This window comes from Mirounga leonina, unplaced genomic scaffold (assembly GCF_011800145.1).
Source record: "Mirounga leonina isolate KUSES-001 unplaced genomic scaffold, KU_Mleo_1.0 Mir_180, whole genome shotgun sequence".
Lineage (NCBI taxonomy): Eukaryota > Metazoa > Chordata > Mammalia > Carnivora > Phocidae > Mirounga > Mirounga leonina.
Window position 1 is genome coordinate 2,053,018 of NW_023270469.1, and position 23,194 is coordinate 2,076,211.

The 23,194-nt window shown below is 53.5% G+C and overlaps 1 protein-coding gene across 4 annotated transcripts in view; it reads left to right on the forward strand.

The window, feature by feature from the left end:
• Window positions 1–23,194, forward strand: part of ZCCHC14 (zinc finger CCHC-type containing 14) — a 54,188-nt gene that overhangs the window by 26,825 nt on the left and 4,169 nt on the right. For 2 of the 4 annotated variants that reach the window (XR_004682820.1, XM_035024630.1), the window contains exons 3-12: window positions 4,441–4,514; window positions 12,536–12,607; window positions 15,393–15,502; window positions 16,263–16,357; window positions 16,440–16,494; window positions 17,384–17,663; window positions 19,590–19,681; window positions 20,349–20,476; window positions 21,358–21,498; window positions 21,582–23,066. Coding sequence is in view for 3 of the 4 variants with exons in the window: in XM_035024630.1 (XP_034880521.1) it covers window positions 4,441–4,514; window positions 12,536–12,607; window positions 15,393–15,502; window positions 16,263–16,357; window positions 16,440–16,494; window positions 17,384–17,663; window positions 19,590–19,681; window positions 20,349–20,476; window positions 21,358–21,498; window positions 21,582–23,066 (2,532 nt within the window). In the remaining variant the exon portion in view is untranslated. The other 2 variants (XM_035024631.1, XM_035024632.1) reach the window with 2 other exon arrangements.

The window sequence follows — 23,194 nt, forward strand, 5'->3', positions numbered from 1 at the left end:
GCTCCCCGAGGAGCAAGGAGCCCGATGCGGGGCTCCATCCCAGGACCCTGGGATCATGACCTGAGCCGAAGGCAGACGCTTAACCAACTGAGCCATCCAGGCGCCCCTAAGCAGGAAGCATTTTAAATGTTATTCTGGTTCAGTTTCTTTATTTTAAGTAGGAACACATTGAGTTCTTTTGTATAGGACTCGGGAGAAGGAGGTGTTTGTGCCAGGGGGGATGATCATGCATCTTTTCCCGCAGTCATAAATGATACACTTCTGGCTTTGATGGCTTGTAGCATAGTTTTGGTAAGTTTTGAAGTGCTTTCCTATGTGGGGCACATAGAAATTAAACTGTTTGACCAAAGATACATCGAAATCAAGTAAAGGATCTATGGCAGAAAAGTACCAACCACTCAGTTTTTTCCGGAAGAGTTTAGGGTACAAAGGGAAGTTTCAGAAGAGTGACTCATTCTTGGAACACATTAAAGCTATTACCTATGGGTGTCTGAGATCTACGTGTGACATGACAGTCAGCTCTTGTAAATCACTTGAAGGTGCTTGGCAGTGAGGGTGACCCTTAGAACATGGCCGTTTGAACTGGGAACTCCCAGGGCTGCGATCGCGAGAATGTGTTCCTGGTCCCGGTTTTGTCGCTGCCGGCTGAGAGGCCTTTGGGTCTGGCTCAGCCGTAAACCGTCTGTGACTTTTTGCCAGCCCCCGCCCCCATTCAGATGCCCAGTCCTGCTTCAGGGTGTTTGGAACCCCCGCCTGGACTGCTCGAGCAATGCCTTTGTAGTTCTCTCCCACACCAATTCCCTCCCACATTTTCCAGTTACATTAGCGTATTGGTTTTTTAAATTAGGTATCTATCCAATGATAGAAGTGGTAGTTCATTGCAATTAGATGTTTTATTGACGGCCATGTGGTCTGGCTTGCAGGACTGGAGGCAGATTCCTCATGTGCATCTTGAATGAGAAAAGGAGGAAAGTTAAAACAAACCATCTTAAAAGGAGAACTCACATCCCACTTTGCTTTCTCAGTTTAGCATAAGCGAGCCGGCTGGCCTAGACTCGGGTACCCTTGCCTGGACCCCGTCGGTCCTCGACAGATGTGCCTGCATGCAGTCCAGACCCCAGCCCGTTGCTCCCCACATAGGAGCCCTCCTGCCCGGTCCACCTTCCAAGTGCGCTTCTGTCTGTGGCCTTTCTGTCTGGGAGTCGTTGTGGGCGACGCGAATCTCATCCCTACCTGATGGATTGATTTCTAGCCCCTCAGACCTAGCCATGATTGCTTGCGCTCTTCAGAAAACCGTGAGACTTGTACGTGCCGGTTAGATGACCATCTGCAGGACTGACCAGGGCGGTGTGAGGAACAGGGATCTCACTATATCTAGCAGGAGAGAAGTGGATCGTAAACAGATGTTTGTGTACATATGGGAACGAATACCCTTTAAAATCATGAAACTACGTTATGGAAATTTGGGATAAATACTCATAATTCTACCACCAAGCCCAGTGATCCTTGTCAGCTTTGATAACTTATTTTTCATCTTTCTTTTACATTTTAAACAGGTATAGCCATGGTACACATACAATTTGTAATTTTTTAGTTAATTTTACAAGGTCTTTCCATGTTTTTGTTCTTGAAATTGGGTCTTTAACGTGAGCTCCAAACTTGAGAACATGTTTGACCATCTTTGAAGCGTAACGAAAGACCCCTAGCCCCAGCCCGCGTCAGCCGCTGTCGCCCCCACGCCCGCTGCAGGTGTCTCCACAGGGACAGGCCCACCGCAGGTGAAATAGCAGAGCTCCCCCGCGGTGCCTGGTGCCCGAGCCGCACACGCTGCCTGCGGGGGGGCTGGTGGCGCCGCTCGCTCCGACCGCCGTCCTGGACAGGCCTCCCAGACTGCAGCCACAGAGCTCCAGATGCCTCTGTTCCTCGCAGACAGCTGGAACAGCGTTCATCTGCTTTCCACATTCTCCTGTCCAGAGATGAGTCACTTCCGCCTTCAGTCCAGTTGGGGTTTTCTCTCTTGACTTTTTTTCATAAATCCTAATATTATTCAGTCCTGAGACATTTAGGTGCGCTTTGCTGTCCTGTGGCCGGGGAAAATGCTGACTACATTTTTCTGTGTTCATGGACTTCGTATGTTCTGTTGTTTAAAAAGGGGGAAGACCTCTAGGTTAGAGTGATGTCATTGTGGGTCAGTTTTTTAAAAATGCCTATTGGGAAAACATAAAAGCTGTTTATTTGCTGGCAGTCTGATGGAGGAGGCCAGACAGGAACAGCGAGTGGTTTCACTGAGTGAGAATAGGGAGGTGTGCAACCTCGAAATGTGTGTTCTTTGTTTTGCTAGAAAGGAAACACTTTTTTTTTTTTAAGTAATTCCTTCCTGTAAAGTGCTATTTTAAGCTTAAGATACTTCATACCGAATGGCTTCTCGTATCTCCCGAGATGCATATCGACCCTGATGCCACTTTACAAAATTAGGGAGGCCTCAGAGAGAACCGTTTAGCAGGTGAAGGGTCTTCCCCGAAACAGCCAGTAACCTCTGCGAGTGTGAGGACCCATCTGTCACGTTCGCTGCTCTGTTCACAGCCCCTAGAATTTGACCTTGCGCACAGTAGGAATCTGATAGGACATGTTGGTGAGTGAGCAGGTTTGTTGGTTTTAGAGCAGGGATCACATATTTTTCTGCACAGATCCAGATAGTAAATATTTTTGGCTTCGGGAGGCATAGGGTCTCTGGCACAATGGCTGGGCTCTGCTGTCGTGGGGTGGAGGGCGGCCACTGACAGTAGGTAAACAAAAGGCGTGGCTGCGTGCCAACGAAGCTGTTTACACAAGCAGGCCCAGGGCAGCCTCCAGTTGGCCAGCCCCGCTTAGACCCGCGCTGTCCAGTGGAAGTCTCTGTGATGACCGAATGTTCTGTGTACTGCACAGCATGGCAGCCACTAGCCCCATCTGGCTGTGGAGCACTTAGGATGGGCTTACTGCAACCAAAGAAGTGGATTTTTGATTCTGTTCGGTTGTAATTAATACAAATGTAAATAGTCCCATGTGGTTAGTGGCTGTGGTGTTGGGCGTTGCAGGGTTAGAAGCTTCCCCGAAGCACGTTGCACAGAGTGGTTTGTTGTTCTCTGGGAGGTCTGTACACGGGAGGGGAAGAAAGAGTTCTGTGGCCCCCAAAACTGGGGAATTGTTAATAAGAATAGACTTGTTCATTTCAGGACTGCTCAGAGCCTTTAATATTCTAATGTAAAAGACAGTCTACCAGAAAGTCTTAGATTTTTTCCTCTGAGCTTTTTGACCGTGAAGCTTTCTCGGGGTGCCCTTGAACATCTTAGAGCACCGGTGTTCTTGGAGAAGACCTTGGGAGATGCCGGTGTGGCAGGCCAGGCCAGGACGCTGGGCGTCTGCAGGACATGGAGCTTAATAGTTTCAGAGGTTCTGTTAAGTGCTTCCCCTTGGACAGTTAGGTTTGTGGCCATGGACTCTCTGGGGCTGTGAAAACTGACATGGAGGAAGACGTGTGTAACATGCACGTACTGAAGCCCCTCGTCTGTCGTGGACTCTGCTCGTTCACTGCATAGGGGGGTGACTGGACTGTCCGTGTCTGCAGACAACATAGACCCTCCAGGAATCCGTCCCGTTAGCACTTGAGAAACATTCTCATTTGAATTGGAAATAGGACGTGCACACCTTCGTGTGGTTTTCGACTTTGGAACGGGCATCACGTTTGTAAGTGGCTGTTTTATCTTCAGCAAATGTTTGTGCTCAGATATTTGCATTTTCATACTGTAGTTTAAGTGCGTAAGAACTTAACTGTACCCTTTTGGTTCTGAGGAGACACAGGATGCAGCCCTGTGAGTTCGAGGGCAGAGCAGGACCTGTCGCGCGGGGGCTGGGGCCGTGCTTTGTCCCCTGCGGCGCTGGCGCTGGGCCGCTGCGGCCCCGGACTCCCCGTTCTGCTCTTCAGAGGCAGCGCTAGGAGCCTTCCGTGCTGCCTTGACTACCGCCAGCCGGGCCCTGTCACAGGACCGTGACACCGTCACAGCCGACAATGTGGAATTTTCCCGAGGTCGGAGCAGATCCTACCACATCTGCCCTCATAATTGGGGTCTGTACCCTCGTGCATTCCCATCAACTCCTGTTCTTTTTCCAAGGACCGTTCTCTTCCTTTTCTATGATTTGTTTTCATGTTTGGCCTTTTTTTTTTTTTTTTCCTGTTCCGCTTTTAAATTCCCCTCCGTTCCCGAGTGTGACAGCGTTCTGCTTTCCATTTCCGCCCCTCCTCCCAGGCGAGCACTCGGCAGAGGAGAGCGAGCGGCGCCGGCATCTGAAGCCTCGTTTTGAAAATTGCTAAAATATCAAATGCTAACTAATATGTGCCCCAAGGTTTTATTTCATTTTTATAATTTTGTTTGTTGTTGTTGTTGTTTTTTGCTTTTACAGTGAGTGTTGAAAAGATAGACCTGAAGGGATTATCTCACAAAAAAAGTGAAAGAAATGTTGAATGTTCCTTTGAGGTAAGATGCCAAGTTTTTTTTCCCTTTTCTCCTCTGAGGGGTAGGAAGGAAACATTTGCCATGAGTAGATACTTAGCTTGATCTAAGTGGAAGATGGGCTCTACCAGTGAGTGCTGTGGGAGGCAGAAAGCCGGGCCTGGGCCACGGGCGGGCAGTCTCCCGAGAGCCTGTGTGCTGAGCGTGGTCTAGACCGGCGTGCTCGGCTGCTACTGCTCGGTCACCACAGTCGGCTGACACAGGGACACCGTGTGAAAATTGAGACGCACGGCATATGAGGATTGGAGGCCCCCAGGAACCGTGGCTCAGCGGCCTCACAGTGTGCTGGGAGCTGTGCTCCATGAGGCCCTTGGGGGCCTGGGCTCCCCCCAGTTGACTGCCTTGATATCCCTGGGGTGTGCGCCCTCAGCCTCATGGTCCAGGGTAGTAGCCAGGGCGCAGGTCCTCACGTTTTCATTCCAGGTAGCAAGACACAGGATGAAGAGGAGGGAAAATTTTACTTCTCTCTCTCTTTTAAGGAAAAGCGGCCTGAAAGCGGCCACTAGACATTTCCATTTATGTTTTGTTGACCCAAACTTAGTTTCTTGGTCCTGCTTAGCTGCAGAGGAGGCTGGGAAATGTATCCTGGCTGGCCATATCCCCAGGGTTCTGTTACTTGGCTGTCATGTTGTGTGAGGTTCTCCTTTGACCATGTGCCTGAACACTGATTGATAAGGGAAATCTGCTTCCTGTATTACTAGGGAGTGTTCTCAGGAGTAAAAGCTTCTGGTTCGTATCTAGTTTGTATGCTCTGATGCTGTGTGTGGTTCACTAACTTTCCAGAGGGTATAGATGCATCGAAATACTTTAAATAGTCTCACCACTAAAAGGGTAACATCTTCATTTGATTCGGAGGGTGTACTGCATTGTGAGAATCCCTTGTTTCGCTATGCATGTGTCTTCAGAACGTTCGGGAAAGACTCACCTAAGGTTTTGGAGGCTGTCGAAACTTGTGACCAGCACCCAGGTCTCAGCACCCGGAGAACCTTGGAATCCCAACACCTTCAAGGCCTCGTAGAGGTGGGAGCCTAGCAGGTCCCTAGAGCCCTGAGCATGTTGTTTTCCCTCCACCATGCTCTGGGTCTCACGGCCGGACCTCCCCTCGCGATCATCCGCCTCCACACGGCTGAGCCATTCTGGGGGGTGGGCCCCACTCAGCCCGTCCTCGGGCCTACAGCCTGGGCTTGTACAGTGTGAGATGTGGTGACTCTGGCTGGTGTGACTGCCTGCAGCTTCTCTCTGAAGACGTGAGCTTTGGCAAAATACACACTTGGCCTCTCGTGGCCTTTCGGAGGAGGTGGGAGTTACGTTAGGAGTGGGGAGGCAACAGGCTGGTGAGGACGGGGACACGGTGGCCTGAGTGCTCTGCAAGCAAGCTGCACAACTGCAAAAGGAGCCGGGAGCCCTGAGCTTGCGGCCCTGGACTCTGGAGTGCCCCTGGTGTCGATGCTGTCACAAAGGGTGAGGTGTGTAGTTGAAGGTGTTTCTACCCCAGTGGGTGAGCTGAAGTGTTTTAAGACTTAAAGCAAAAGCTTTGGTTATCTGCGATTCTTACTTTTCCTGAAGTGATAGCTGACAGAAGTATTCTTGTGTTTAGGAAAGTGAGCATTCCTCTCTAACCCAGAAGTCCAAACTAGTTTTTCTTTTGGGGTACTTTTTCTCTTTTCTTTTTTTTAAGATTTTATTTACTTGCGAGAGTGAATGAGTGGGAGGAGGGGCAGAAGGAGAGAGAGAGATCGAATCTCAAGCTGACTCCATGCTCAGCACGGAGCCAGACGTGGGCTCAGTCCCTGAGATTATGACCTGAGCCGAAATCAAGAGTCAGACGCTTAACTGACTGAGCCACCCAGGCGCCCCTTGGGGTACTAACTGGATATGCCCTGAGGGACTCCAGCCCAAACTGTGTTTGTTGAATGGTAACTCGAGGCGCAAAGGAAAGATAGGATCGACGTTAAAAAAAAATATGTTTTGACCTTGTTATTCCAAAACACTGTTCATTTGCACAGCTTCAACCGTGTGCTTGTTTTGTGTGGGGCTGGGAGGGTGCTGCTGATGGCTGCCATTCACGTGTCAGGCTGGAGACCTGTGTCATGCGAGGGAGGCTGTGCACATTGGGGAGTGTAAGTGCGGGGGCTCCCGCCAGCGACATGCTCCGGAGAGAGGAGAGCTGAGGGCCGGCGGCCCGAGGACAGTGGCGGGCCCACCTAACTACTCACCTGCTATCGTTGGAAATGACTAGCCTCAAAAATAAGCCCCAGCAGGAATTTTCTGTCTTAGAAATCAACAAGCTAGCCCTAAAACGTATATGGAAAGAACAACAGAGTAGTCAAAACAGTTTTGAGAAGAAGAATAAAGTTGGAAGCTGCACACTGCCTGTCTCGGAGACTCGCCATTAGACTACAGGGACACTGGCGCATGGGGTCGCCGTGAGCGTGGGGCACCGGTCAGCAGGTCGGAGCACAGAGTCCAGAGTTCGACTCACGGGTCAGTGGCCGATTGACAGGCCAGCAGTTCCGTGGAGAAAGGACGGTCTTTTCAACAAATGGCTCTGGAACCCTTGACCAAACCTCTCACCTCACATAGAAAACTAAGTCAAAACTGATCATAGTCCTAAGTGTACAACCTAAACTGATAAAAGTTCTGGAAGAGAGCCTTCAAGACTGTGTGGCTAGGCAGAGATTTCTCTGCTATGGCACCAAGAACATGATCCGTGAAAGACAAAATGAATACGTGAGACTTGATCGGAGTATCGAACTTGCTCCTGGAAAGGCACCCTGAGGGTGAGGAGACGGCCGAACAGGATGCAGACTAGGAGACATTTGCACGTTACATATTTGATAGACAGTTTTCATCCCAAGTAGATAAAGGACTCTCAACACTCAGTTATAAGAGAGCAACCCGGTAAAAAATGAGCCAAAGATTTGAACTGACGTTTGGAGGGCGCACACCCCACGGGAGCAGATGTCCGGCCCCACCAGTCATTAGGACCGTGACCAATGGCGCTGCGGGCCTGCAGCACGGCTACAGCTGGAGACGGCGCACAGCAGCGCTGGGACTCTCCCCGGCGGCCGGAGCATGTACTCAGGGCTACGGCCTCTTTGCCAGGCTGTCTGGCAGTTTTATAGAGAGCTAAACTTTTCCCTAAAGTATGACCCATCAGTTCTACCACTAGGTATTAATCGACGGGAAAGGAAAGCGTTTGATCACATGGAGATTTGTACGTGAGTGTTCACGCCAGCTTGATACGGCGGACCACCCTGCGTGTCCGTCCGCAGGAGAATGGATAAACCCGTGGTGGTTCTGGAAACACCGTGGAAGACCACCCAGAGTGGAAAGGACTGAGCTATTGTTACACTAGCAACGTGGAGAAAACTCAGACAATTGCGCTGTGTGAAAAAAACCAGACCCTTTGCCACAAAGGATATATGGTGTGAGCCCATTTACATAAAATTGTAGGAAACACCAACTGTCTATAGTGAGAGAAGGCACACAGTGGCTTCCTGGGGAGAGGAGGAGGGAATGTTTGGGGGTGATGGACATATTCGTGGTATTGATGGGAGTGATGGTTTCCTGGGTGTAAACACATGGCCAGACTTAGCACATTATGCCCTTTGGATAGGCGTGGTTTATCGTCCTTTAGCACTCAGTACAACTTTAAAAAAAAAAAAAGGTCACCTAGGATTAAGCCTTGCTTTTTGTCCACAGAACCCTAATTAATGAAGATTAAATAAATTGTCCTTTAAGTAACCCAGAGATGTGTTAAAGTATGTGTCCACATGCTTTAAGTATGTGGAAGTAAACAGCTACCATACTGGGACCAGAGCCATCAAGCACCTTCTAGAAGCACCGGCCATCCTGGGCCGCGATGGGACGGCTGTGCTGGCCGCAGAGGGAGACGCAGAGAAACCTCTCTCCTGCCAGCCTCCCTGGCTCCGGAGGGGCAGGTGGCCTCTGCCCACCGTTTCCTCGGTCCTCTTTATCTCTAGTTTCACTTTTTATGGATCAGTGTTTTCCAGGGGAACAAATGAAAGGCTTCTTTTATAGGAAAGCCTACGTAGCTGAAGTGAGATGCTTCTCGTATGTAAACATGTACTGCAAATAGGAGTCTGCGCCTCCTGTTCTTTTCCATGGGGTTGGTTGTGTTTTCACTGGAGTCGGAGCCGCTCCATACTGGTTCCTGAGGAGCCACATCAGGGCGCAGGAAGCCAGAGGCTGCACACAGAGTCAGCTTGCAAGTACGCACATGTGGAGTGTCCAGATGTTACCAGTTTTCCCAGATTCACTGTTGAAAAACTGGAATGAGTAAAACTTATTTTAGTAAAATGATTTCCTGTTCAAAGTGAAGGATAGAGAGGGAAAATACCAGAAGATGTCCCAACCCCTTGAGGCACCTCCTAGACTGTAGAATTTCAGCAACTTGGAAAGAACTGGAGAACAGTGCCGGTCAAAACCATTCTTTCTGAAGAACCCAGGCATCGCATTTACTTTAGTGCTCTATCTTTTCCTTGAAAGTTTTATGTTTTCATCTCAAAATAATCTTAACTGCTCTGAATATCTTACTGCCATTAGCAAAGATGAGTCTTAACAACTATTCTTTTAATTTAGTTTGTGTTTTCATCAGCTGTTCTTGCGGAATTGAGAGTGCAGTAATCCTGCGAACATTGCCAAGAGAGCAGGGAACTGTTTGTTTTGACGCGCATGTTCGAGTGACTGCGTGAGGGTTGCTGATCCTGGAGCCACATGGTGCATGCTCAGGGCTTTCCCTCGAGTCGTCTCTGTGTTTGCTGGTTTGTTTTTTGCTTAGGGACAAGTTCTTAGAAATGACTTCACTCCAAAAGTCCTGTGATTGTCTGAAAGTACCCCCGTTGCGCTCGGACAGGCCCAGCGCCCTGTGGTTCTGCTGCCACGTGGACCCGATGGCCCTCGGTGAGCCCCAGCTCTCCCCTTCATCCCCACCCGCACGGCCCCTCCCTCCTTACAGGCGCCATCCCCTGTTCTCGGGTCTTACGTCGCCCTCTTTCTGGTAGCTTCTTAGAAAGGGCACTTGGGAGGTCCTACTTCTGGGGCCTTCCATGTCTGGACATGCCCCCCCCCCCCCCCAAGTGTGACTGAGAACACAGGCGGAGGCTGGGCGTCGTTCTTCCTCAGGGATCCGATGCTCTGCTGACTTCCCGCCTCCTGGTCCTGAGCTCTGGCACTTTGGACGGTTTCCTCAGTCCTGGGTGTTTGCATACCGCTCACCCATGCTTGGCTGTGGGTCTGTTTTCATCACTGTGCTGGCACTCAGTGGGCCCTTTTAACTTGAAAACTCACATCCATAATCTGGGGGCCCTGTCCTGAATCTTCCCTTTTGGTTTCCTCTGCTTTGTGTTTCTCTGTTTGCTTGCTTTGGAACTCCGGCTGTCTGCATATTGGACCTCATATTGGCCTGGTCCTTTGTTTGATTTTTTTCTCTGTTTTCTCTCCTTTTGATATTTCGATCTACTCGAGGGAGGACTGCGTCATCTCTCCCCTTCATCAGTGGGGTTTTTCACCCCTGTCCTGGTTTCAGTTTCAAAGAATACTTGTTCTCTGACAATTCTTTTTTCATAGCATCCTGTTCTTGGCTATGCTTTTCTTCTCTTAGATCACCGAGAATATTGGTAGTTTTTAGTTTTTTAAAACTATGGTCTGTGTTTCAGCCTGGCTGCCTTGAGCTCTTCGAGGCCGGTGCTGGATGTTCTGGTGCTGGGCTGCCGGCTCACGTCCGTGGTGCGGCAGGAGTCGTGGGCAGGGCCTCTGGCTGGGCTGCTCCCTGGGCAGAGAGAACATTCTGCTCCACGTGCTCCAGAGTAGAGTGCTGTGGGTGACCCGGGGACATTGGGGACGGAGCTGTCAAGTGAGTCAGAGGACTGAGATGTAGTGTGACGTCGTCCTAAGTATCTGTTTTGTGCATGTTTTGCTTTTTGTGTACACTTAGGGTATTTTACGGTCTGGCTTAGTGAGGCTGTGCAGCTCTTCAAACAGGTACAAGTGACAGGAAACCACACTGCCATCATTTATTCGGCAGCTTTTTTCTTGGCGGTACGTAACATAACGGGGTCGCTCACGGTTGGTGCCGCCTCGGGTTTGGCGGGACGCGTGTGTAGCACGAAGCACGCCGTGAGGCTCTTCTGTGTCCGGGCCCCTCCTGGGCCTGTCCCCTCCTCTGGTGCAGGTGCCTGGCCTGGCGGGTGAGGCCGAGGGTGAGCGTGAGGAAGCCCGGGCCCGCCGCACAGTGTGGTGCGTCCCGGGAGTGAGCCCTCGCTTTCTGTCTGTTCAGACTGGAGTCTGGAAGGACAAGTAAAGCATCGGGAGCTGGCGGCCTGGAGTGCTGGTGCCTGTTGGAAGCACGTTGTTGTTGGGGAAGCAGGTTGTCTGTTTGAGCATAGCACGATACGTCTGTGCTGCGCGCGCAGCTTGGACGTTGGGGTTCGTGCTTTTGTGGGCTTTAAGGTGCATTTGTGCTACGTGAATGTGCACGAGAAGAGAGTTGGGTTTTGATCTGGGTTTAAGAGTCACAGGGAAAACAAAAATCCTCCACCACGTGCTGCACCGTGACCAGCCCAAGGTGTCAGCAGTGCTTGGGGTCCAACATCTAAAGACCAGAAAGTTTCTGCCTTTCATCCTAGATGGTGCTGGGGTTTCCTTGGGTAGCAACTTGCCCCGAACTTGTGCTCAGTGCTGTTGGTGAGATTTGTCTCCAACAAAAGCAGGTTGGGGTCTGCAGCTTGGTGTAGGTCCATTTGGGCGGCGAGGCCGGTTCACTCAAGGAGCACCAGCACTGCCGCATCAGTGAGCCCCAGGCACCCCGAACTCAGAGATCGGGGAGGATTCCCTTTCCTCTGCTGGCTTGCGTTTCCCGGGAGCTCAAGGAGACAGCCACCGTGGTGGTGGTTTCGTGGTGCGGCAGCTGTGGGGACGGGAGGGACACGTGTGGGGTTCAGCAGAGGAAAGGGGACGTTGGGTCCATCGGCAGCCACAGTAGGCTGTTTCTCAGAAGGCGCGGACAGGTGGCGGGAGCAGCGGGGTCTTCCCAACCGCCACGCTCCGTCTGCTCCATCACTGCGAATACAGCGCTTTCTTTTTGGTCGTTTTACTTCGTGACTTGAGGCCCTCTGGTGGCTTCTTCTGGATCTGAGGGCCAAGTTCCTGCTTCCCAGTCTCACCCTTCTGGTGGCCCTCCCGCCTCGCCCCTGCTCGCCTCTTGCTGCAGTGGATTCCCTGCTTCCCGGCCCCGCTCCCGTGTCTGAGTGCGGCACGCCCCCCACCAGTCCTCAGCGCCCCAAGGTGGTCAGGAAACACTGGAGAAGCACCGGGAAGACGGAGGGAGGAGACGTCCCCCCAGGACGCCTGCAGTCCATCATGTAGGGGGACTGGCTGGGACGCGGTGATGACACGAGGCCTCCCGCCCGCCACACGCAGCGCGGAAACGCAGCCGTGTGCTCGGGTCTCGGGCACGCCCAGCACCGCGGGGCTGCTTGCAGAGAGCCCTTCCTGCTGCTCTCTCCGGAAGGTTTCCGCCCCAGCCTGCACCCTGGCCGCTCCCTGGGTGCCAACTGCCCCGGCCCCCGTTCTGTCAGGTTCCCGAGGGCGGGGGCCTTGTCTCATTTTCAGCAGCAAGGAGGTCCCCTTGAGGACAGTGTGCCCGGGCACACACACGCAGTCGTGATTGTCGGTGGCTGCGTACAAGTTTGTGGAGCAAGCCTCAGACTCCATGCTTGAGTCATTTGGTGATATTTGAATAATGGCACAAAACAGGAAGCGAAGCCTTAAAGGACTTGAGTTACGTGAACTTTTCTCTCACGAGTCGGGGGATGTGTAACTACCCCATCCAGCAGGTGCACCACACTTAGGGCTCAGCACGCTCACTGCACCTGTGCCCGTGGAGACTCCCTGGACAGGTGTGTTGTGAGGGACGTACGTGGCGTCTGTTTTTAAGGTTTGTTTGTTTGTTTGTTTTTAAGGTCTTGTGGTCTGATTCTTCAGTAACATCAGTAACCAAATCTTCCTCTGAAGTGACTGAATTTATTTCAAAGGTAAGGTGATTAAGGGCTCTTATAAAAATTAAAAGGCTCTCGATAATACTGCAGAGTGATTTCAGTGGATTGCTTCCTTCAGCTGGCAGAACAAGTAATTCGTGCATGACCATAAAAACATGGTCCTCGGTGCCACGATCCCCGCTCCTTGCAGTTGTTGAGAATGAGAAGAGGCAGGACGCTGTGACCCGCACAGGCGGCTGAAGGGTGTTTGCTTCGGTTACTCTGCAGAGAGACTGAGAGAGAGTCCAGTCCCAGCTCGATCTGTTGGACATGCTGGGTTTTCCTCTTCATTTTCTGATGGCGTCAACAAACGTCATCCAAACAAAAGGTTCCACTGCTAAATAAATACCGCTTTGCCCACTTAGACGTGTGTCCATACATACATACATGCACACCTCCACGGTTACAATGTGTTTGCAGTCCACTGGCCCGGGCCATCACAGTGAACCGCTGTTGCTAGCCAAAGCATCTTAATTAGTCCCCTTTGTCTCATGGAGGGACATATCAAAAGTGTCTCCAAAGCGAATCTTAACGTTTTCACTATAAAATCAAGGATGTAATCCTGTAGGAGAAAATCCAGTGGATGGATCGTATTTTAAAAGCCTATTCAGAAGTTGTCTGCTCATGCCTCTCCTCTTGGCCTGTCAGCCATGCTTTCTGGGATTACTGGTCCCCCCCCCCCCCCCCCGGAATTCACGTTTTTGTCTGTGACGCAGAGGATGCTACATTTCCTCTCCTGCGTGCCTAGCCTCTCGTTTATAGAACACCCATTGCTCTGGACTGCACTAACACGGGCGCAAACTTTGACCCCACTGGGTGCTTCATGCTCACCTGGCTTTGTGTTCTCTGACCTTCCTGGATACCTGGTTTGTTGTCTCTTGTTAATTTTGGAGAATTCTTCCCCATTATCTCTTCAGATACTTCTTCTGCCCCCCTCTCTCTCTGCCTTTGGACTTGAACTCTGTGCACCTGGACCTTTGACATTGTCCACAGCTCTTGAGTGCCCTTTTTTTTTTCTTGCTCTTTTCGCTGTGTGTTTCGGTCAGACGATTTCCCTTGCCCTGTTCTCAGGCTCCCCGACGTCCAGTCCACAGCTCTGCCCAGGCTGCCGCTGAGCCTGTTTTATGTGCCAAGTTCTTCATCTCTGGGACCATGGTTTTCTATTGTTCTCGTTTCTTGTTTTTCCTAGCTTTTCCATTTGACACATCTTTTAATACAGTTTCCATCTCTCTGCTGAGATTTCCCATTTGTTGTCATGCATGTTGTCCATTTTTTCACTAAATCTTTCAGTATGTTAATCATAGTTGTTTTATAATCCCTATCTAATAGTTCCAACATCCAGTTATCTCTGAGTTTGGCTCTGATGTTTATCTTCACAATAGTTTTCATTCCCTCTTATTTTTGTGTGTGTGTATCTTGTAATTTTTTGATTGAATATTAGACATCATGTTTAGAAAACGTAGAGACTGAGGGAAACAGCGTATCTGCCCTGAAATGGGCATGCTGCCGTTTCTCTCAGGCCCTCAGTGGGGTCCTCGATTTGGTCCGATCAGGAGTTGAGCTGGGTTTGGGTTTTGTTGCTGCTAGTTACCTCCAGTACCCCCACGGGCTTCAGGTTCTTCCAGTGGAGGGTGGTTGTCACCTTGAGCCTGGGGAGAAGTGTCAGAAGTTTCTCTCAGTGGTCTGGCTTCACCCTTGGCCCTCAGCAGTCCTATGTGTCCGTGGCCCGGAGGGGCTCTCCCTGATCTGTTGACACACACCCCACCCCAGCCCCGCCCCCGCCCGGCGGAGACTGCGTTTACTTGTTGCCTGGTGACAGACTTGTGGTGGGCATGAGGTGTTCTCCATGCTCCTGGTCCAGCCTCAGTCCCAGGCACATGGCCCTTGGGGGCTTTCTCGGCATACCTGTCCCTTTCTTCCCCAGCAGCAGTTGACCTCCTCTTTGTGCTGGTGCAGTATCCTCAGCCCAGGAGGGCTTTTGCCCCTTCCTCAGGGCCAGCCGGCTGTGCTTGCACCTTCCCCCAGAAGCAGGGCATCTTGGCCCAGCGCCAGGTGCCAGGAGGACTCCCTCCCCTCCCGCGGAGGCAGGACAGTAGTGCTCCTGCCTCATCCCCAGAAATGGAGGGTCTGCCTGGGCTCTGGGAGCAGGAGCAGTTTTGTCCCTCCCCCAGGGGCTTAAGGGCTTTCTCTTTGGATTTAGAGAAGGCTCCAGGGCAGGCATAGGGTTCCTGCCGGGCCCCCAGGCGCAGCCAGCCCCCACCTCCGCTGCCTTGGAGGCTCTCTCCAGTCTCCTGTGGAAGCGAGCTTGGGAAGGAGGGCACACTCCCCTTGTGTCTGGGGCTCTTGGCTGACCGAAGTCTGGCCCACACTCAGCCCATGGGAAGTGTCCATCTTCTGACTCTTCTGCCTGCTGGCATGGCGGCTACCTCTTCCTCGTGTTCTGCCACAGCGGAGACGGGTCCCGTGTCTTGTCTCTCCTTGGAGGGGCAGGTCCCTCTCGAAATTCAGTTCACGTGGTGACCTTGCAGCTGAGTTCCCGATGGGCTCACGGATAGGTACGATCGTGTTGGTTATGGAGGTTTTTACTGATGTTGTGGTGGGAGTGATGTTTTTTTGTGGCTTTCCACATCCTGAGTGGAATTAGAGCCCCAGAGAGCTGAGAGCAGGTGGGTTGTAGTGTCCCGCACAGGGTCAGCATCTAGTGGCTGCCCGTCTCTCGACTGGAAGAGGCCCATGTCAAGTGAATTTTGACAGACGTCCAGTGCTTTTCCATCTCTTTCAGTTACCCCAGCTGTACCCTGAAGAAAATCTGGAGAAGTTCATTCCTTGCTTAGCTGGCCCAGATTCCTTTTACGTAGAGCGAAACCACATGGATCTGGAAGCGGACCTGAGGTAAGGCTGCCCCACACCTGCAGGCCAGGGACGCAGCCCCAGCAGTGCCCTGTGGGGCCCGCCCGTGTGGCGATGTGTGGCGTGGCCAGAGCGGGGTGGGTGCACACCTGAGCTGCCTGGTCATCCCCGCGGTCTGGGTCTCTGGGGCGTCCCTGGGGATTTTCATCAGTTGTGGAGAATTTGGTAGAGTTAGTAACAGAGGCATGATTTTGAGGATATGAATAAAGGAGTTTCACAGTACATGCCACCACTTCATGTGATGTTGACGGTCTGAGGAAATGAAATCCAATTACTGTTTCTGTCCCGTAGTGGAAAGCTGAGACTGTTGCAGGACAAAACCAGGGCCCGGTAAAGTCCCATAAGCCATGTCTCCTGGCCGTTGAGCACACCCTGCATGGGTCAGCGGGCAGAGGGGGCAGGCCTGCTTCCTGGGTCCGGGCCCGGCATCCTGGCACCGATGAGTCGGGTGTAGCCCGGTCGCCACACGCTGCAGGAGACCACAGGGGGCCCGACTGTGCTCTCGTGCTAGCCCGATGCCCCCACCACGGTGTGATGCGGTGGGCGTGCGGAAGGGGCCCCGGGAAACGATAGGAATCAGACAAGAGTGGAATTGAAACAGGGAGAATATGGGTTGTGGTGCTTCTGTTTACTTTTTTCTGTCATGGGTATTTCTCTTAACTGAAAATCAAAATTTCACTCTGATTTAGTTTTTGGTAATAACCATTTTAATGCTGATAAAACCTCTTTGTGTAATTTTTAGGTATTTGGCTTCATTACCTTCTCACGTATTAAAAAATGACCACGTTAAGAAATTTTTCAGCACTTCATCTCCCACCCAACAGCTTCAAAGTCCAAGTGAGTTTGTGAAATGTGATTACGTAAAGATAAAAACATCTTTATAGTCTGTAACCTTTCTGACATTTATCTTACCTTGCAGGTCCTGGCACCCCTTCCCTCTCTAAAGTGGGTACCATGATGGGCGTGTCTGGAAGGTGAGGCATCTGGAACCAGCACGTTTCACATCCGCATAGAGGTTACTTCTGCCTGTGTATAAATGTTTGTAGAGTGAAGTCATTTTTGGTCTTAGTCTTGAATAATAGTGTGAGGGGATTTGGATAGAGATACTCCAGTTTACGATCTGTCCATGTAAAAAAAGAAGTGGTTCTCTGGGCCACTGGAGTTGGAATTCCCAAGGACTCTTATTGCAAATGCCGATTTCCGGGCCCTGCGCACCCTAGCGCAGCAGAATTTCCGAGAAGCTTCATTTCTATAAGCTCCCAGGGAGCGACTGTGCCCAGGGTCCTCCCTCAGCAGGAGGCCTGATGGTGAGTGGGTGACAGACAGGTGGGCCAGCGTCACCGACAGCAACACGCCCGCACGCTTGTGGGAAGATGCAGTCAGGTGGTCCGGGCTTCCACGGTGCTGACTCTCCCCTTTACCCCTTGCCTGCTACATACGGAGTGCACCGTGAACGTGCGCGGGTTTGCAGTCTGGGCCGGAAGGGTCAAGGGTGGAAAGCAGAATGCGGAGTGTTCTTCCAGCCTGCTGCTAGGACTCCCTTTCACAGAGTTCATTCAGACGTTAAAGATCGAGGAGTCAGTTGTAATGTATGATTTTCAGTATCATGCTATGATCGAACAACAGAGCCTGGGCAGCTCAGCCACACGTACGCACGGGTGCGCATCCATGGACACGTGCACACCCACAGAGGCCTCCGGGGGGCGGGGGGGGGCGGTGGCAGGAAAGGGCTCTGATGCTGGCAGTGGGCGTGGCCTCAGATGCAGCCCAGCACACGGCAGCCGGCTTCTGCCCACTGTCCACCTGTGTGTCCGGGAAGGAGGCCATGGTCCCGGGAAGACCACCTGTCTGCTGTCCCCACAGGCCTGTGTGTGGCGTGGCCGGCATCCCCTCCTCTCAGAGCAGCGCCCAGCACCACATGCCGCACTCGGCCAGCTCGGCCGCCTTGCCCCACTGCTCCCACGCGGGGGGTGCAGGCTCGGCGTTGGCCTACCGGGCCCAGATGGACAGCTCGCCCGCCATCCTGATGCCCTCCAGTCTGCAGGCCCCTCAGACCCAGGAGCAGAACGGGATCCTAGACTGGCTGAGGAAGCTGCGCTTGCACAAGTACTACCCGGTCTTCAAACAGCTCACCATGGAGAAGGTATGCGGATGACTGGGCAGGCCACACACAGTCTTCCTCTGCCTCGCTCCTAGCGGGCTTGAGGTGGGTGTCTGGACCGTGCACGATGTGGGAATCCCGTGGCCTGCTAGTCGATGCCTGTATGTGTGCCCGGCGTCCTGCACACCCACCGGGGAGCGGCGGTGCATGTGGGTGGGAAGGCTCCCTGCCGCCAGAGCAAAAATTCGAACGGGACTGCTTGTAAACAAACAGCTTTTTTTTTTTTTTAAGGCAGTCTGGGGTCTTCATGGGTTAGATACTCTACATGATATGAAGGACATTGTATCCCCAGCAGCCATTTCAGAAGAAATGGTGAATTCTGGTGCGCACGCGCCCTTTGTTAGATGCCCTTCGGCCTGGGCTGTGCGCGTACAGGAACTTAGTGCCGGAAGGGCCTGTTTTACAAGGCGCCCAAATACTTGCATGCGAGGGAGCAGCCCGTTGACCATCTGGCTTGATTGACGGTCATACAGCTGAAAGTAATAGATGAATTTTATGTCTTTCAAGCAGCCCTACAAAGTTTTGGTTTTTTGTTTCGTTTTTTGTTTTATTTTTTAAGAGATAGAGGGGGGTGGCAGGAGGGGCAGAGGGAGAGAGAGAATCTCAAACCCCCTGCTGAGCGCAGAGCCCGCCCCAAGGCTGATCTCACAACTTTGAGATCACCACCTGAGCTGAAATCAGCAGTCAGACACTTAACCAACAGAGCCACCCAGGCTCCCTGGAAATTATTTTTTACAACAGAGAGTTTTGATGAGCATTTTTTTGTTGTTAAAGAAAATTCTGGAATTTCTGAAGTGTTGGTGTCACTGAGAAAACTAAATGTGACTCATGGCGGTGTTTGAGCTCTGATGCCCCTTGCTGGATACAATCACTTGGTGCTTTTATCTATATAAACATCTTATTGTCCAAAAATCTGCAACTGAATCTAGAAATCAAGCTTTTAAGTATATTTGTAATACTCTTGGCTTAGGATTCATAAATCCTAAAAAACAATAGATACTGCCAACTTTGTCTCATGATCAGTTTAAAAAAGTTTGAATGTAATGTAGGAGTTGAATTTTAGCCATAAAATCACCATCGCATTATGAAGTGTCATGCGAACCAGTGTTGTGTCTGCTTGGTATAAGACCCCCGGGTTAGTTAGCCATTCGGTGCAGGTGGTATCTGCTTTTCTGGGTCACTTGCTTTCCAACAAAGTTGCTTTGCCCCTAAAATGACGGTGACTGAGACAGAAGAGCTGTTAAGAGTTCTCCTTTCTGGAGGAGGATAAACAGCTTGCATTTACCCCAGGGGGTAGGTCCCTGGACAGGAGGGGGACATTTCCACAGACCCAGTCTCTGTAGAAGTGGAAACTGCAGGACATGTTCCTTAGTCACCTGCCTGCATAGTGCGGACCTTCCAGGTGCCCCGTCTCCTCCAGGCCGTGTGCGGAAGGCCCAGTGGGCGTGGCCGCTGAGCCTCATATGGAAAGTGAGCATTTCATGTTTTGAACGAGGGACACCACATCATTTAGCAATGGACTGTTTTGGTGTTCCCAAGGCTGCTTTTTCTTTTCTTTTTTTTTTTTTTTAAGATTTTATTTATGTATTTGACGGAGTAAGCGAGAGAGGGAGCGAACACAAGCAAGCAGGGGGGATGGGAGAGGGAGAAGCAGGCTCCTCTCTGAGCAGGGAGCCCGATGCGGGGCTCGATCCCAGGACCCCGGGATCATGCCCTGAGCCGAAGGCAGATGCTTAACGACTGAGCCACCCAGGCGCCCCTGTTCCCAAGGCTTTTATTATCCATTAGGTTTGATCTGTTTGTGGATGCTACTGGTAGAATACGTTTATTAAATTATACTCCAAGTTCTTTGTTTTCAGAGTCCTAATTGATTCTCAGTAACTTTATGATGTGTTTCTTCTGTGCAAGTTTCTGAGCCTTACTGAGGAAGATCTAAATAAATTTGAATCCCTCACAATGGGAGCAAAGAAAAAACTCAAGACTCAGCTGGAGCTGGAGAAGTAAGTGTGACACTGCGAAACGTCTGTTTCTTTTCATTCCTGATGTACTGAATGTGGTATCTAAGTGGGGTATCTCGATTGGATGGGGGCCCCCAAATGTGGGGTGACTGTCGGGTGGCCTGGGAGGTGAAAGAGTTCACCTGAAGCGGAACAAAGGAGAGTTCATTGAGGAGAGGCTTTCAGCCAGGAGGCAGTGTGGGGGGGGGCTTTATTTAAAGAGGGAAGGTGAGGACGTGTGGAATCTTCCCTCTTTTTGGTCACTGTGCTGGTTGTAAGTATCCCAGTGGTCATCTGGGGCCTAGGGGTATTCTGAGATGGGTCGTCTCATGGGCCTGTGTTCAGCCAGGGGGTCGCTCTTAGAGTGCCTCTGCACTGAACAGGTGCTAGCGAGCACTTAGCTAAATGCCCTTGATTGGATTACTTTGATTGCTTATCAAAGCTTCATTAATGCTTTCACAGTTCTACGATGTGGTTTGGGTGTGCTAGGAAGGGCCCTGTGCAGCGAATCCGACAAGTCAGAATGCATTGCTTTCCACGTCTGAGGGTATCTGGGGGCGGTCCCCTTTGTATGGAATCTGTGCAGGAGAGCAGAGCTTGGGCAACAGTCAACCGTTCTCTAGCAGAAGACCTGAACGCTCACTCGTTCACGTGCTCTCTTGTGGCACAGGGAGAAGTCAGAGAAACGGTGCCTGAACCCCACAGCCCCACCCCCGGTCACCAGCAGCGGAGTGGCCCGCGTCCCCCCCACCAGCCACGTCGGGCCCGTGCAGACCGTGCGAGGCCCCCACGCTGCAGGTGGGTGAGGGCGGGGTGGCCTTGAGGGGGGCATCGCGGGCTCCTCCTTTGGAGGATAGTTATTAGACTCCAGACCACACACAGCCTTCTGGCATTTGCCTATTTTTAGAATTTACAGTTACTGCTCATTATGTTAGCTTTCATCATTTCCACCATTAGAAAACAGAAGGGACATTTGGTTTAGAACCTAGAGACCGGTGACTCACCTGAAGTTGTTCGGGCAAGAGAATTAGATCCGGCAGCTGCACGGCCAGAGGGAAAGAGAAAGAGGTACCCCAAACAGATGAAGATACGCTTCTTCCCCAGGAGGGTGCAGACAGGTCCTTGTAGGTCCTTGCTTCAGAGGTCCACCTTGGAACTCCCCAGAGTGCGAGAGCGCAGCCTCCCTGTCGTGCAGCGCCTGGCAGCCGCGGGCCCTGGGCTCTTAGCCGCCCTCCTCCTCTCCCTGCCTTCGCCTCTGCAGTCGGGGCGCCGGATGCCGGGGACGGATGGCCCGTGGTTTTCTTTACACTGTGGAAGTAGCACCAGTGACAGGACGCCAGGGAGAAAAACATGCCAGTCTATCTTTTGAGTGGTGGTTTGCCTAAAAGGGTCTTCCATCCCTTGGCCTCGTAAAATGGGGTGTCCCTCAGTGTTGGGAGATGACTTTGGTAGCACCGTGGTGGCTGGGCGCCCCTTGTCGCTTCTTCTCCGAGGTGTGAGTGGAGCCTCGGGCAGCTTGTTTTCTCCGAGTCCCCGGGTCCTGTCTGAAGCAGGAGTGACAGCACCCGCCTCCCCGGGGCTGGTGCCCGGGTCAGCGGGATGGGTGTGCGCCGAGGCGGGTGGGGAGGGCGCGGTAGACACTGGCCGGCGCGACCCCTGTCGGCGCCCCTCTTCCGCAGCGCTGCGGGTAGAAGTGGAGCAGCCCCCTCACCAGACGGCCCGGGAGGGCAGCTCCTCGGAATGCTCCAGCTCCTCACCCAGCCCGATGGGGGTGCAGGCCCGGGAAGAGAGCTCGGACAGCGCCGAGGAGAACGACAGACGTAAGGACGCCCGTCCTGGGAGCGCCCTGCTGCCCCTGCCCTGGCCCGGGGCGCCGTGCTGACCGCTGTGTTTCCATCTCTAGGTGTGGAGATGCACTTGGAGGGCTCGGAGAAGGAGAAGCCCATCCTGCTACTGAACCATTTCGCTTCAAGTTCCGCCAGACCCACGGCCCAGGTTCTCCCGGTGCAGAACGAGGCAGGCTCCGGTCCGGCGGGCCACCACCCCCTCCCCCCCCAGATGATGGCCGCGGCCTCGCACCTGGCACCCATGCGGATGCTGAATTCCGTGCACAAGTCGGAAAGGGGGGGCGCGGACATGAAGCTCCTCCCGCCTTCCGTGCACTCGCTGCTGTCTCTAGAAGAAAGGAGTAAGCTCTCGGGACCAAGAGGCGGCATCAAAGTGGACAAGAACTTCGGCCACAGCGTGATGGACGCAGCGCCCACGCCCACCGCCCAGCAGCCCCTGCAGGTGCTCTCTGCCCTGGCCGAGAGCAGCTCCGTGTCGCCCGCCGTGTCCTTCGGTCCCCGCGCCAAAGTCGTGCACACGGCTGCGCTGGACAGGGTGATGAAGCCGGCCCCGCAGGCGGCCCTGGCGGGGGAGGCGAGCACGGCTGCCGCGGGGACGTCGAGCGCCGTCTTCCACGTGGCTCGGCCACCCATCAAGCTGCTGGTGTCCTCCTCTGTCCCCGCGGACTCTGCCGCTTCCGGGCAAACTCCCTGCTCGAGTAACGTGCAAATAAGCGTGCCCCCTGCAATAATAAGCCCCCGGACTGCCCTGTACACCAACACCAAAGCTGCCTTCTCTGCGATGGGCAGTGTGCCCGTGGGGCCCCTGCAGGGCAGCTTCTGCGCCAGCAGCAGCGCCGCCGCCTCCAGCAGCCACCCGCCCACGGCCTTCGCCAGCGTGGCCCCTGCGCCCGGCTGCCCGGCGCCCAGCTCCAGCCCCGCGCTCTCGTCGGCGCCCGACAGCGGCTTCTACGGCGGCGGCGGCGGGGGCGGCGGGGGCGGCGGCGGCGGCGGCTCCCCGGGCAGCCTCGCCGCGCCCGCCCAGAACCACCACCACCACCACCACCATCAGCAGCAGGCGGCGCCCCCGCAGCCCGCGCCCGCGCCCGCCCCGCCGCCCGGCTGCGTCGTGTGCACGTCGTGCGGCTGCAGCGGCAGCTGCGGCTCCGGCGGCCTGACCGTCAGCTACGCCGGCTACTTCCAGCACCCGTTCTCGGGGCCGTCCGTCTTCCCCTTCCCCTTCCTGCCCTTCAGCCCCGTGTGCGGCGGCGGCTACGTGGGCGCCCAGCAGTACGGCGGCGGCGCCTTCCCCGTGCTGCACCCGCCCTACGGCGGCGGCGTGGCCCCCGAGCCCGTGCTGGGCGGCCCGTCGGCCTTCGCCGTGCCGCCCCTGCAGAGCTTCCTGGCGGGCGCGGCGGGCGCGTACCAGGCCCCGGGGCCGGCGGGCAGCAGCAGCGGCTCGGGCCACAAGAAGAGCGGCAACCTGTCGTGTTACAACTGCGGGGCCACCGGGCACCGCGCTCAGGACTGCAAGCAGCCGTCCATGGACTTCAATCGGCCAGGTAAAGGGGGGCGGCCGCAGAGCTGCCCGCGGCGGGGAAACCGCCGCCAAGCGCTGCGCCCTAGGCAGGAACCGGGGCTCGAGAGCCGCGGGGAAGAGCGTGGGGCTCTGGGCGGGCGGGCGGGCCCC